General features: G+C 34.8%; 1 protein-coding gene across 2 annotated transcripts in view; it reads left to right on the top strand.

Annotated features, from left to right (window-relative positions):
• The window catches only part of LRRK2 (leucine rich repeat kinase 2), a 145,809-nt gene that overhangs the window by 88,400 nt on the left and 41,025 nt on the right, over nucleotides 1-16,384 (top strand). For both annotated transcript variants that reach the window (XM_050750114.1, XM_050750115.1), the window contains exons 34-39: nucleotides 3,441-3,628; nucleotides 4,493-4,647; nucleotides 5,472-5,618; nucleotides 5,770-5,961; nucleotides 6,609-6,755; nucleotides 11,568-11,668. In XM_050750114.1, the coding sequence (XP_050606071.1) occupies nucleotides 3,441-3,628; nucleotides 4,493-4,647; nucleotides 5,472-5,618; nucleotides 5,770-5,961; nucleotides 6,609-6,755; nucleotides 11,568-11,668 (930 nt within the window). The remainder of the gene's footprint in view (nucleotides 1-3,440; nucleotides 3,629-4,492; nucleotides 4,648-5,471; nucleotides 5,619-5,769; nucleotides 5,962-6,608; nucleotides 6,756-11,567; nucleotides 11,669-16,384) is intronic.

Here is a 16,384-nt window from a genome sequence, read left to right on the forward strand (position 1 = left end):
TGAGGTAATTGATTATTCTGTGAAATTTCTTAATGCATTAAGCCTTTGTTTACTTATTTTTTAAATAAGGAAAATAACAGTTGTCCTCTATATTGCCTCCCTAGTTCAGTGTAAGTGAGGGGTAAATGTTAGCTAATTTTATATTGGATCTACTTGGCAATTTAAAGAATGTTAATTAGGAAATTTTAAAAAATTCAGAACTATAAAGAGGTACTCACGTAGTTTTGGAAAGTGTGTCATTTATGGGCACAAATAAAAAAGATGTGTAGGTAGCTGCATCCTGTACAGCAAAGGAAGTTTTAAATATATCCAGCAATTTTGTTGTCCTAGTTGGCGCATGGTAGCTATCAGGAGGTAACTCAACTCCATATAGTCAAGGAAACGCTATAGTTGCTCCCTAAAGTGATGTGTTTCCATGTCACTATGGAACACTTGAAACCGCACACATATGAACATTAGGGTGGGCATATCTTGTACAGTAGAATAAGGAAGAGGTTTGCATCAGAATCCCCCTTTTAAAAAAATGCAGATTTTCACTATGACTGCAATAAAATTCCTAAAGATTTTGTGGAGTAATTAAGTTGAAAATCCATGAAAGTTCTTCTCATTAACATAGTTATAAATATGATAACTTAAGTAAAAATTAAGTTAATTTGAGCCACTCAAAGTTACTTTGAAAGACAGATTTAAAATGTCAATAAAATGATAATTTAAATTTCTTGTTAACCTAAAAAAGAAGTACCATCATTTTTATTTATGCCAATAAATTGAAATATAATGTCATTTTCTCACTAAGGTTTAAAGGAAATGAAAGCTCTAAATAATCAAGTGAAACCAAGAGCAACTTGTCTGACAGCTATTAGCAAAAATAAATAAGAGTATTCACCTTCATGAATCAAGGCAAGGGCACGAATAATTTCATGGTGCAGAAGCTCTAATGAGCCCACCCACTCTATGTGCCCCGAGCTGTAAGGTCACTAAACTAATTTTAAAAAGGTACCATTAAGGCAGGTAGAAGCTTACAAGACTCATTTAACTGTATGATAAAAGAGATATGAAAGGGACCTATTGAATTAATCAGGTGGAACATTAAAAAGCTTATATGGCAATTTAACCTTGATAAAAATACATGGGAGAAATAAAAAGGAATTTGGAAAATTCTCTTTCCTTGAATAAGGCATCAGTTAGCTATTCAGGTTATTAGGTTGAAGGAATGTTAGGAGCTCTTTTAAAGGTGATAAAGTCAAGATAATGTTGCAGATTTTATTCTTACGTAACAAACCCCTCAAAACTTGGAGGCTTAAAATGTGAACAATTTATCATTTCTCATTGTTCTGTGGCTTGACTGGGCTCAGCTGCATGGTTCTGCTCCACATGGTATTGGCAAGGGTCATTCACTTGGCTTCATTCAGTAAACTGAGCTGGAAAGTGCAAGAAAGGTACGTGCACGTTTTTAGAGTATTGGTGCTTCTCCATGTGGCCTATCGTATGGCTAGGTTGGGCTTCCTCGTGGCGTGGTGATTACAGAGTAATTGGACATCTTTCATGGTGGCTGGTTACCAAGAGAAATGAAGCAGAATTTTTCTGTCCTCTTAAAGGCTAGGCCGAGGACTGGCAAAAGTATTAATTCTGCTACATTCTAGTAACCAGAGTAACCACAAACCTACCTCAGAATAAAGGGGAAGGGAAATAGACTCCATATGAATAGCACCTGTGTATAGCGATAGAAATGATGTGTCCATCTTTGGAAACTTCTGCTGCAAGTAGTGGTAGCATGCTATAGATCCACTAGGAAAATCAAGCACAAACTCTTCAAAAAATAAATGTATCTTAGTAAAATAAATTAGAATAACTAGATAATAATGGCTAACACACATGAGGTTAATATGTGCTTTTCAAAGATTATCTCATGTAATTCTCACAGCAACACTTCCAAATGGTATTTTATTAACCCCTGTGATACAGATGAAGAAACTGATTGACAGAGAGGTTGAATAATTTACCCAATGGTACACATTCAGGAAGAGGTAGAGTTAGAATTTCAAACCAAGTCGTTTGACTCCAGGGCCTATGAGTTACGTTCAGAGGGCTAATATTCAAATGAGAGAAAAGAAGTAATAAATAAACATATAATATGTTGAGTGGGTGCTACGAAGAAAATATGAAGTGTAGTTGGAGATGAGTTGTCAAAAAAAGGTCTTAGCACTTAAAAAACACTGAAAGAGCAAACAATTCTCTTTACCACCTGAATTGTAACAGCAATCTGGAATTGCTATAAAGTACACAACATGGGAGAAGTCTTAAACAACAGTTTTTATTATTTATAGGCCCATTGCACGCTGTCATTAAATACCAGTATGTACAATCAATCATGCATTCATTGATTTAATAAATACTGTGCAAACAAACTAGAAATACAGAGATGGGTAAGACAAGTCCTTGGGCCTAAGGACTTTATAACCTGGTATTTCACCCAACTACATGATAGCATAAATAATGTTTGCTTCTGTTTAAGTATTCCTTGAACATTATAGATCTACCAAAGAAAATTAAATACAAACCTCTTTTTAAAGTGAATTTGAAAAGCAAAATAAATTGGAATATATAGATAAATATGCTAAAATTTGTCATATGTACTTTGTGGGCTTTGCATGTGTTATTTCATTCTCAGGGCAATCTAAGACGATTACTTTTACTGTCTCATTTTACAGAGAAGAAAGCTGTGCATTAAAGAAATCAAATACCTTTCCCAGGGTCACACAGCTAGTAGCAGAGCCTGGATTTGAATCTGGGTTCTGATTTTTAACTGCCATGACAATGATCAAAGCTCAAAGTATGATCTCTGTGTTAGAATTATCAGGGTTGCTCGCTAAAAAAGCCGATTCTCAAACCTCATCCCAGACCTACTGACCCAGGCACTGCAAGTAGAATCCATCAAAATGCAGTAGTTACTTTGAGAATCATGAAACTCTACTACACCGTCTGTCTTCCTATTCATGGAAACCCTCTCCTAGTATATAAATGTGAAGAATATTTCTATTTCAAACCTGTATTGATAATTCTCTGGAAGATCATTTTCCTGGGAATATATTATTGATGAGACTGCAAAACAGAAGTAAGGTATTGGATTGATCTTTTCACTGAAGCTAGGGAAATATTGATGTTCATTGGTTCCAGAGAAGTTCAATGATTTCCAATCTGAATTAACTCCTTTAATTTAACAATTTTTTTTTTTTTTTTTTTTTTTTTTTTTTTTGAGAGTGAATGTCCCTCTGGGCTTCTAGGCCACATAGTTGCTAGAGAAATTAGGTACTTTGTTGTACTTGAAAACATTAAAATCTTTCTGACTACTTTCACTGAGCAAAGAGACCTAAAATGCTTTAAATTTGCAACCTTTCAGAAAATAAATTCTAGTGATTATTTATGACTCAATCTTTCAGATTTTGACAGTGAAAGTGGAAGGTTGTCCAAAACACCCTAAGGGAATTATCTCACGTAGAGATGTGGAAAAATTTCTTTCGAAGAAAAGGAGATTTCCAAAGAACTACATGTCACAGTATTTTAAGCTCCTAGAAAAATTCCAGATTGCTTTGCCAATAGGAGAAGAATATTTGCTGGTTCCAAGCAGGTAAAAAAAACCTTAAAAAATAATTACTACATGGAAATTCACTATCTATTCTTTTAATTGTCAAAGTAACTGTAGTCTATAATAGATGTATTAAATAAATAAATAAATATATTTTGCTTCCAGTGTAAACTTCCTGCTGACATATTTATTTTGGAATGAAACATTGCATCTGACACTTTAAAGATATAGTAAAACTTATTTTATATATATAGTTACTAGTTGACTTATCACTGTTTAAATTATTTAAGAAAGGTAAATATTAGAGATAAGTGTGTGTGTGTGTATGTGTGGGTGTGTGCGTCCCTGTTTATGTACGTGTGTGTTCTTAAACAACACTGAGAGAGTTTATTAAGCAAGTTCTGAGAAGATAGTGAGTTTTCAACAGAATTTTAAAAGCATTTATGGCATCATAGTGGATGCCTAAGTTTTAGCCTATACTTTGGCTGTCCTACTGCTTTATAAGCAAGTGGGAAATGTTATAAAGTAATATGATGTTGAAATGTGCAAATTACATTGATGGATGCAGCCAATTGTAAAAATAAATATACACTTTTTTTCTAGGACATGTATTTTTCAGGATTTATGTAAGATTACATTTGTCTATTCATAACTAATTATAATAATTTATGTATTAGTGCACAGGGATTACCAAAAATATTTCATGCATCTACATCTGAGCATGCATTTGAATTGATTAATGACCTCTGAATTTTTGGGGTAGGAAAAACATGTGAAACAATGTTACAAAAAGACTACAGTTGCTTGGAGTGGTTACCTTCATTGATTTTAAGCAGTAAAATCATTTGCTCAACATTTTTGGGTATGCTGTGAGGCTGTATAACCATAGTGTCCTTTTGCCTTTAGTTTGTCTGACCACAGGCCTGTGATAGAGCTTCCCCATTGTGAGAACTCTGAAATTATCATCCGACTATATGAAATGCCTTATTTTCCAATGGGATTTTGGTCGAGGTTAATCAATCGATTACTTGAGATTTCACCTTACATGCTTTCAGGGAGAGGTGAGTGTTTAATGAAGACTTAATATTTAGAGAAATTAGGGAGATGGCATATGAAAAGTAATATGCCATTTTCTCAGAGTTTACTTGTTTGGAAGGCAGCTGAAGAATTAGAAAATAAGCTCATAAAACCTTGGAGTAGGCAATGTAAAGATACACAAGCACATATAACCTCATCCAATTTGTCAGGAAGAAAACTCCTTAGGTGCTCACTCAGCTCTTGGCCGTGATTACATTGTAGGGAGTGTGATTATCTCTTTTCTGTTGCACAGCCACTAAGCCATTTACAAAGAAAAGAGCAAATCCGGTGTTTATAATGCTAACTCTTTCTTCTAAAATAAATAGAGACATTTTGGTACTGCAAAGGGAAAATACCATTTTGGGGATTAAAATTAGCTTTACACAGGTGTTACAGGTTTCCAAAATAAACCTTATCTTGATTGGAATTAATCAACATATAGGTAGTTACATTGCATTAAAAAGTTCAGAAAGTTTTGGGTTTAGCACAATCAATTTCTTTTTGAAAATTATGAGGATTGATTTGTGATTCTCTTTCGTCATCGGTTGAGCCTATTAAACTGCTTAACAGCATCAACCTGAAATGGATCTTAATCTACAGGGGATTTAACTGGTTTTATTGTAAAGTTATGGATAAAATATTTAATAGATATGGATGAGGACTCATATCATTAACAACCCAATACTTTCTTTCAAAATGAGTAGATCTGTATTACAATCACTTGTGGTGTGTGCAGTAGATTTTTTCCCTTTAATTTAGGAAGCAGTTAATAAACAGCTCCATTTGGATCCATTTAAATTTCTTTTAGAACGAGCACTTCGCCCAAACAGAATGTATTGGCGACAAGGCATCTACTTAAATTGGTCTCCTGAAGCTTATTGTCTGGTAGGATCTGAAGTCTTAGACAATCACCCAGAGAGTTTCTTAAAAATTACAGTTCCTTCTTGTAGAAAAGGTAAGGAAATCAATTTAAATGCTTCAATTGTAACACTAAAGAAATCTAAACTGAAAAACATATATGTATATAAACAAAAAACCTTTACTTTAAAGCTTTGTGACAGTATGAGGTTTAGACAAGACGTTGAGCTGTGTTTTCAATCATGTAGGCTGTATTCTTTTGGGCCAAGTTGTGGACCACATTGATTCTCTCATGGAGGAATGGTTTCCTGGGTTGCTGGAGATTGATATTTGTGGTGAAGGAGAAACTCTGTTGAAGAAATGGGCATTATATAGTTTTAATGATGGTGAAGAGCATCAAAAAATCTTACTTGATGACTTGATGAAGAAAGCAGAGGAAGGTATGTTTTGAAACAACTTACAAATGCGTTTAAGTGATCCTTCAATACTTACAAAATGACTTTTATTAAATGTAAATATTCTTATTCATAACGGATGAGTTGAAAAATAGTATATTCAATTATAGGGACTGTTCAGAAAACTGGATTATATTTATTATCAATAAAATCTTGTATTCTAGATTCAGAAAATGTTTTTGAGGGTTTGAATGCTGGCTCATTGAACAACATATCCTCATCTGTGAAACAGGAATACCAACCACATCTATCTCATAGAATTGTTATAAAGATTCAAATGGACAATACATGGATGTAATTTACTAACAGGTCTGCCATATAATAACAGCTTCAGCTTCATGAATGTGGCAAAAGCAGAGAATAAATAACTTTCTAGTCAGATGTCTGGTAGTCTGCAGCAGTTCAGAATTCTACAAGTGAACGTAGGAATAAATTTTTGAAATTCCAAGTAGATAGATATTAAGTGAATCTTTAAAATGTTCTCAAATTTTCTAGAGAAATCTAGGATTGGTTAGAAAGGGAGGGGTTAGAAATTATAGAAAATATTCCATTATTTTTTCATATCAAAACCACAGATTTATGTATCTCCTTAAATGTTGTTTTTATTTAAAAAATGTTTTATTACTTTTCAGGAGATCTCTTAGTAAATCCAGATCAACCAAGGCTCACCATTCCAATATCTCAGATTGCCCCTGACTTGATTTTGGCTGACCTGCCTAGAAATATTATGTTGAATAATGATGAGCTGGAATTTGAACAAGCTCCAGAGTTTCTCCTAGGTAATTCTTTTTGTTAATTTGAGAATAAAAATTAGGATGTATTTTTCTCCTTATAATTTAGAAAATAGATCTCATAATTATATTGTCACAGATTTTTACTGTCTTCATATATTTGTTATAATGTTTTTTATTTTGAATGATATATTTTAAAGGAATATCATGTTACACATCTGGAATTTGCTTTGCATATAATCATGTAGACTAGGATCAAGATGAGGATGAGATTATCATGGAAGCACAAATATTTATGAAATATATCTTTGTATTTGCCTTAATTGCCAGGGATGTGGGAGGCAAATAAGAAGGTTTTCAGGTGAGTTAAGTGAAGCAGCCATATTTTATATTTAAAATGACAGAATAGGTAAAGGAAGCACACCTCAGTGTAGTCATAGCAGGGGTTTTATGACTGAGTGTGACAATGCTGAATTCTCATAGAAATATTCATAAAAAGCCTTGAAATTAAGAAGTCAGAAGTGTCACATGGTGATATACTCAAATTCTTTTTTTTTTTTTTTGGTATGCTGAACAATTTACATTTATTGGTTCCATGAATTCAATCAGTTATTTTCAATAGAGGATGATGGAAATCATTGAATTCATGTAGCATGTTTAGGTGTTCATTGAGAAAAGGTGAAGTCATGGTAACCATGTTCCAATATTCTCATTTGTATCTTGACTTCCTGGACCTGTCCTATCATTGTACATGGATTTTTAGGCCTAAAAGATGTTTTTAAAAAATGCTCATACACTTCAGAAGATGAAAAATGTATGCATTATAACTACTTTGGGAAAGAAGCAGTCAACATAAGATATGTCACTGTATGTCATTCAGTAGATTACATGTGTGGCTTCTCATGTCTCTCAGAATAAAAGCTAATGTCTTTACAAGGCCTGTGATGCCATGATCTATCTGACTCCTCGGTTATTGTTTGTTTGTTTTTTTTTAATATATTTTATACAAATTTATATTTTTAATTGACAAGTAAAAATTGTATATATTTATGGTGTACAACATGATGTTTTGATATATGTATATGTTGTGGAATGGAGAAGTTTAGCTATTTAACATATACATTATCTCAAATACATATTTTTGTGGTGAGAAGTTTTAAAATCTACTCTAATAGCAATTTACAAGTATACAGTATGTTATTATTAACAGTAGGCTGATGTACTCAAGTTTTAAACATTCCAGAGAGTCATTGAGGCAACTACGAAATGCATTAGACTGATTTAATGTAAAGCATTTAAAGACAATTTTGACCTTACTTTGTTTAGTTTTTGTTGTTGTTTAGTTTAATTTTAATCAAATTACCCCAGAGATAATGCCTAAAATCTGTCAGTCAGGACATAATATTCTTAGCAAAAAACTGTCCAAAATTTGGGACATGATATTTAAAGCTAAATAAACACCTTTATACTTTTCATATTGGCATTCATTGGGAAGTTTAGGATGAATTTAAATGCTTTGGAACTGAGGAAGTTAATGTATTAGTAATAGAGGATTAACACAAAATGCTGAATCGTCAATGCTGAATCCTACATTTTAATCAACCCCAAACTTCAAGGTATACAGGAAAGTACCAGACATACTGCATCCTTCCTCTGAAGAAATCCCAAACTGTCAGACACAGATTCCTAAAATATTTCTTTGTCCTGCATTAAAATGTGTTTCAGATGAATGGACACGTTTTGAGTAGTGTATGTGGAAACGTCATTTACAAAGTCTGTTTAGTTGGCCGGGCGTAGTAGCTTACTCCTGTAATCCCAGCACTTTGGGAGACCAAGGCAGGTGGATCACGAAGTCAGGAGTTCAAGACCAACCTGACCAAGATGGTGAAACCTCGTCTCTACTAAAAATACAAAAAAAATTAGGCGGGTGTGGTGGCGGGTGCCTGTACTCTCAGCTACTTGGGAGGCTGAGGCAGATAATTGCTTGAACCTGGGAGGTGAAGGTTGCGGTGAGCCGAGATTGTGCCACTGCACTCCAGCCTAGGCGACAGAGTGAGACTCCGTCTCAAAAAACAAAAACAAAAACAAAACAGAAACAAATAAACAAAGTCTGTTTAGTTACACAGATAAGAAAATGTTTGTGATTACTCTCCCTTCTCTAGACCTATGTCCCATAAATCCATAAATCCCATGTTCACTTACAGAAAGCAGTCTAGATAGGAGTTTCTCAGTCTTTGAGCTGTTGCCATTTTGGCTGGGATGACTGTTATCGAGGTGCATCGTAGGATGTTTGGCAGCATCTCTGGCCTCTACCCACTAGATGTCAGTAGTATCTCCCCTTCTTCCCTCAGGTGTGACAATCAAAATGTCTCCGGATGTTGCCAAAGATAAGGGGCGGGGTTGAGTATCCGTGATTTAACAAATTAGGTGTATCCTTCTAAAAACATTTTACAGGTAGAGACTCCAGCATCTTTATATTAGGGTAATCTGGAGAAGGTCTTGCCTCTCTCCGTTTTCCCTCTTCCCATTTTTATTGTAGGGCAGCAGTGCATTCAGGCTTTTTGAAAACTCTTTTTCCCAGATAGCAGTAACTATTATGCAGTGACTAATACGACCCACCTTAATAGATATGAATAGACTTGTTTTGTGAATATATTTTAAAATATAAATGTATGGGATTTTGTTCATGCATCTAAGAAGCTACAAGGTACATTTCCTCTTGGTGGAGCTATTTATTTTTCTGGAGAGCCAAGACAGGTACTTCTACTTCTGTGGTGTAATTTGAGGGGTTAGGAAAATTTCCTTGCCTTCAATTTTCCTTCCAACCTGGATATCACAAATACACAATAGTAGTCCTCAACTTTATTTTTGTTCTCAGTCACCTGAAAGACATGACAATCCATACTCTATATTAATGCAGCAGTGATTCTCAAATAGAGAAGGGCTTTAAAAATTAGAAATCCCTACTCCATCTTGAAATTTTGATGTATCTCCCTAGAGTATGTTACTTCTCTATGCTCCATTACAATTTCTCTTTATTGTTGATAGCTGTCCAGATTGAGGGGAAGCAGAGCAAGATGCATCTATTATATGTTTCCATCTCTCCGACCCATTCTCTCCCTTTCCCCTCTACTTGCTTTCTTTCTCTTTTCCCTCTTCTGTTTACCCGATTCTATTTCTGATTCCAATATATAACAGTTTCCCCTGAAACTCTCTCAATACCAACAATCCTAACTAATGGTTTTTAAAAGTCAAATACTTATTAAGTACTGGAGGGATAGAATGAGAGAATACCAAGACTGATAAGATGCAAATAATACTTTTAACATATTTACAATCTAGTAGAAAGACATGCTCAAATGAGTTAATTATTTTAATATACTCTGTCTCTGAGCATAAAATATAATTATATATGCTCATTATAGATGTATAAAAAATAAACAAATAGGTAGAAGCTTTCCATAGATGTGTAATTTCACCACTTGGAAATTACAAGTTGTTATAGACTGTTTTGCGTGTATTCACTTATATCCATCAAGTGATTACATTTCAAGGCACTACATGAGAACCATAAATATTGTACAAACAGGATTTGCTGAATGTCATTGGAGAGTAACAGTCCATGGGGCTGATTGTGATCAGTTTCTGAGGCAGGCCTCTATTTCTGGGTATGTATTGGTCCCTGTAGGCTTGATAAACTCCCTGGAGGTGGAGATGATGGAGTAGCAGAGCTCATCAAGGGTATGGAGGCTTGAAGGTACAAAGCATGCTCAGGAAATTTTGGCTATTCCGGTTTGTCTAGAGCACTTGTTCTCAACCTTACCTGCTCGTTACTAATTCTACTAAATATAGAATTAAAAGAAGAAAAAATCTGATAACTATTTTCTCCTGGGACTAATTAGATCAAAATCTTTGAACCCAGACATTAGTGTTTTAAAAAGCTCCTCAGATGTATTGTTCAGCCAGGACTGGGGCAGGGAAAGCTACTGAACTCATCAAGCCTTGAGAATGAGAAGAACAAGAAGAGAACTTTAAAAGGATTTAGGGGCCACAATATGACTATGGAGCTGAATTTAGATTTGGTTTCGTAGGCAACATGGAATAATTTGTGTGTGAGCAGGAGAATGACACAATCAAAGTGGAATGATAGGAAAAGTAATTTTACGAGAGAGAGAGAATGAGTTGGAAGTAAGGAACTCAGGAGGCCTCTTGGGACTCAGCAGAAGGCTCTGAGGCCACCAAATGGGTGTGGTGGTAGTGGAAATGGAGAGGAAGAGAATGTGAATGAGGCTGCACAGTGAACTGCCAGTGTTAGCCGTGGGGTTAGACCGGAGCAAGACTTAAAATGGTTCGTCAGTTTTAACTCCAGAAAGACCTCAAAAAGAGCTTTTGTCTTGTTATCATCAGCTATATGGAAGGTAGAATAAAAACTTGTTAGGAGAAAAGATAATAAATGTGGCTTTTGATAGGCTGTGATTGAGTTGGAAGGGCATACCAGTGAAATATCCAACACAAAGTTAGAAGTGTAGAAGAGCACTTAGGAGGTGGCTATAAGTGAAAATGTGAAAATTATCTACGTTAGAGGGATAGATGAAGTCACAGAAGTGGATGACATAATTGAGCAGGTTATATGTAGAGGAAAGATGGGAAGGTTGAGGACAAAATCTTTAGATGTATCTTTCTCGGAGTAGAAGGAAGAGGAAATGTTAAAGGAGATTTGATTCAATGAAACAAGTAGATCAGATTTCTATTCAAATATACAACAGATATAATTAAAACAGATATAATTTATTTAGTTTTTTTTTTTTTTTTTTTGCTTGGACAGATTAATTTAAGTGCTTTGTATTTTATTTTCAACAGGTGATGGCAGTTTTGGATCAGTTTATCGAGCAGCCTATGAAGGAGAAGAAGTGGCTGTGAAGATTTTTAATAAACACACATCACTTAGGCTGTTAAGACAAGTAAGAAATTCAGTAATATAATTATATTAAATTACACATTATTAATCTGCTGGAATTCTTATTTTGCATACAGTTGTGAAAATGCAAAATAATGACCACATTTCTACTTGAGTTTAATTATGCAATTCTAGTTTGTCTTTTCTTTGTAGAATAGAAAGTTTTGTGTTATTTCTCCTGTTGAGAAACAAAGCACTATATTCTGAGAATCCTTATAATTGTGATGCATAGTATGTTGTAAAAACTTTTGTAAGACTCACATACCCTCCTCTTTTTACTTTAGAACCTTACTGTTCAAAATGTGTTCCATGGATAAGTAGCCAGGCATTATCCAGGAGATTGTTAGAAATGTAGAAACTTGGGATTTTTCAGCGCCATGTTTTTGTCCCCGGTGCTCCACAGTAGTCAGACTCCTAGCTGCCTCCACTTGCTTCCAGACCTTGAAGCCTAGCAAGCTCCTGACTTCACCTTCTATTTTCTTCAGAGTGTTTATCTTTTACATTTCTGGTCTAGGGAGAGTATGATTTTTATTTTTATTGAACATGACTTCCGTGTGTTCAGAGTGAAAGAAGAAGTTTAATGCATGACCTCACATTGCTAATTTGATTGAAGGTGAGAAATCTTAAACCAAAACTCTCACTGATAAGCTTGCACCTTTCTTTTCTGGATTTATCCACTTCAATAAGAACCGCTAGGCCGGGCGCGGTGGCTCAAGCCTGTAATCCCAGCACTTTGGGAGGCCGAGACGGGCGGATCACGAGGTCAGGAGATCGAGACCATCCTGGCTAATATGGTGAAACCCCGTCTCTACTAAAAATACAAAAAACTAGCCGGGTGAGGTGGTGGGCGCCTGTAGTCCCAGCTACTCGGGAGGCTGAGGCAGGAGAATGGCGTAAACCCGGGAGGCGGAGCTTGCAGTGAGCTGAGATCCGGCCACTGCACTCCAGCCTGGGCAACAAAGCGAGACTCCGTCTCAGAAAAAAAAAAAAAAAAAAGAACCGCTATTGATTACATGCTACAAAGATGGAAAAGTCAGCACGCTTATCCTATTTCCTACTTCCTGTCCCTGCCCACTTCCTAAAATTTAAAATTGGTTAAATTAGTTTTCCTCATATATAACAATTATAACTTGGAATGATTTACAAAACTTTTGATTTTTTAGTACACCAATTCTAGACAGCATGGACTGACTCCTTGCTATGTGAGATGAGGAAAATTACTGCCATTCTTTCTCCTCTTCCCATCACCTTCTCACGTTCCCTAATTTGTTCTATTATTTTTATGTAGTGAAAGTTTATAACGTCTATATTCTGTTCTGTGCTCATAATTAAATTGTTCACATTTTGTCTATAGTTTGGTTCTGAGGACAAAACCAATAAATGCCATTTATATATATTTTTATTTGTACAGAACCAAAATATTTCTACTTTTAGACAAAGAAATGCAACCTTCTGTCACTAACTTCTTTTCCTAATAGAATAGTAACAGTCCAAATAACAAAGTCAAACGGATCCTCTGTTGTTATGTATTTATCATCAGTCTATAAAAATAAGGGCATATTTTAATTCAGGCCACATTTTTACCCTGATTTTAAAAAAATTGTTTTTAGAGACGCAGTCTCACTAGGTTGACCAGGCTGGTCTGGAACTCCTGGCCTCAAGTGATCCTCCCACCTTAACCTTCTGAGTACCAGTGGTGATTTATTTTATGTAGCTTTTTGAGGTTTTCTGATTATATATATATATATATTATAAAAAAAAAACTTCAGGAAAAGATATTTTCATCATGCCTTCAAGTGTTTCTAAGTTCTTAATCATACAGTTTGTATAACAGAATCTACTTTCTTCTTGAAGACATTCATCATTCAGCACATGACTTACTGCTCTAAACAGGAGAGATGGATTTCTAGGCTGCTTGCGCACTGATTAATCTATGAGTTAGTTTCCTTGCCCTCTTTGATTATTCTCAATGTTTCTTGGATTCCATGCCTTCTCTTGGTTGAATTGTCCTTAGTTTTTGTTGAAGAATATCTTTGAATAATTTTTTTTAAGAAAAGGTGTTTGTAAGGTAAATGTTTTCAGTCCTTACATGTTAAAAATATCTTAATTTTGCCTCCCATGTGGTGGATATGTTATCACACTTTATATTTTAGGAATCTAGGTTTGAAATAATTTTTCTTCAAAATTTGAAGAAAATTCCACTGATTTTTAGTGCCCACTGTTGCTAATGAGAAGTCTGCAGTCAGTCATGTTTGCTCCTATCTAAGCTACCTTTAATTTCATTTTAAAAACTGAAAATTTGATCTTTTGAATTTCATTTGTTTTCATTGTTCTGAACCTTCACAAGTATATGTTTGTGTGTAGGTTGTTTTTCATTCCATCTAATTCATTTTTTTGTGAAAAATTATCTTCTGTGTATTCTCTTCTATTATTTATTATTTCCTCCCTAACCTTTATTAATCATTTTTATTGACAGCTACTATGTACCAGGTTAGGTGATAGGATACATAATATACATATAGTACTAAGCTAAACCCAGTCAAGCCTCTCCTTCTCTGGAGCCTATATCTAGTTACTTATGATTCATTATTGCTTGCCATTGCTCCAAGAGTATATATTAGATGACAAGCCTTCTGGGTCTATCTCATCCATGTTTGAGTTCCCTCTTCAAGTGTTATCTATAATTTGTGTTACTTACTTGACTATCTCTTGCAGGTTTCTAGTTTGTTTTTCAGAATTGCCTCATCTATTATTTAGTTTTCTGCTGAATTTTGTTTTGATAATCATATTTTTCACTTCCAGCAATTCTTTCCATCGCCTCTCCTTGTTCTTTTGTAGCCATATTTTTGGATGAAATACCCTCAAGTGTTTCTGTTCACATCAATTGGAATTTAATTTTTTGTATTACTTGCATTATTGCTGTTTTCTCTGAGGTCATTTGCTCTATGGGTTCACCTTGATTTTTCTCTTTTATATTGTTGGTTTTCCAAATTGAGTAGTTTTGGATGACTTCATATCTATGAAGTGAGTACTATATTGATTATCAAAGATAACTAGAATGGGCATTCTTCACATTTATGTAGGTTTGCTTGTTCAAGTTACCACTTTCTGAACAAGAAGGTAGACCATAGACTTTTAAGGGCTGTGTACTGCTTAGGGATACTCTGTTTTTAGGTTACATGGGCAGGGATCACCAGGACTGCTGAGACCATACCTAGCAAAGGAAGGCAGGCTAACGATAGTTGATGAGCTAAAAAAAAAAAAAAAAAAAAAAAAGTAAACAAAAAATCTCATAATGTTTTAAGAAAGTTTATGAATTTGTGTTGGGCCACATTCAAAGGCATCCTGGGCCACATGTGGCCTGCGGGCCACAAGTTGGACAAGCTTGTTCTAGATACTTCAGACTCTGTTCTACATCTCTTCATAGATCAATAACTTGCTGCAATGAGCTTATCAGAGAAATTATCTTCTTTTCATCCATAAAAAAAGTCATGGGAGGTACTCACTATAGGATTGGTTTATTCCAGTGACTCTGGCCAATTTTCTTTAAAATTCCTTTAACCTTGTTATATTGGTTTAATTTCTTCAGAATGACTTTTCCCATTGTGGTAAACTGGTTCTAGGCTTCACAATTACTTATTCCAAGTACAGGAGAAAAGAGGGCACCTCTTTTGAGGACTTGCATTTCAAAGGAATCAAATGGCCTACATAATAACCCATTAAATAAATAAATGTCTCTCAGCCCCAGTTGAGTCACTTGTGCTTTTCTCAACAAGCACTATGTTCAGGGCAATGCTCTGTGTTAATTGGCTTTAGGTCTCTGTTACCGAACTGATCACTGTGGCCCTGAGGGTGCTGTTACTTAGAATATTCTCACCTTTTCTGAGAGGCTGATGTTGGGGTCAGTTCCACCTGAACTAAAGTCCATGGGCTGCATGGGTAAAGGTTGAGTACCTCAGCAAATATCATGGAAAGGAAGGGGAATATACACTGTTAGTTAACAGTGGTTACTCCTGTACTCTCTCTTGTTTGGATACTACTGGGTATTTATTTCTTTTTCTGAGTCTTTATTGACGTTAGGAATGAGAGATAGAAATAGGGTGAGAGAGGAAGTAAAATCAATGCTAATTTTTCCATCTTATACCAGAACTCAACTGTATTTCTGGAATCTATGTATCCTTACTTTTCCTTTGATTTATTACAAAAAAATTCTTAGTGGCTACACTAAAAATTTTGTAACCTTTAAAAAATACATAGTTACACTACTTCAGTTACTCTGAGTAATAGAAAATTTCATGTGTGTACAAAATATCCTGGGGGCATTTTAATTATTAGTAAATACAGTCACAGTGTAGTTCTAGAACCAAATTAAACATTTTGCATATAGAAGCTTATCTGTGAAACAAATCTGGCACAATCTCTTTTAATGTGTAGGTAATTTGTTATATAAATTGATTTTTTAGCTTTGTTTGTTAGTTGTCAGCATGCATTTCAAATTTTACACAATGTGTTTGGGGAACTCTGATGGAAGTCAGTGCATTAAAAATGTCTACAGGGCCAATTAGTGTATAGGCAGGGAGGCAAACTAAGGGAATGGTGGAAGAAATTGGAAAAAAAAAAAATAACCGATGTGCATAATGTACTACTTCTCGTAAAAAAAAAAAAAAAGACAACAACATAAAGAAATAAAAATGACATTTGATGGTCATTCTGCCAGTAG

The sequence above is a fragment of the Macaca thibetana genome, chromosome 11, assembly GCF_024542745.1.
Source record: "Macaca thibetana thibetana isolate TM-01 chromosome 11, ASM2454274v1, whole genome shotgun sequence".
In the NCBI taxonomy this organism is placed as follows: domain Eukaryota; kingdom Metazoa; phylum Chordata; class Mammalia; order Primates; family Cercopithecidae; genus Macaca; species Macaca thibetana.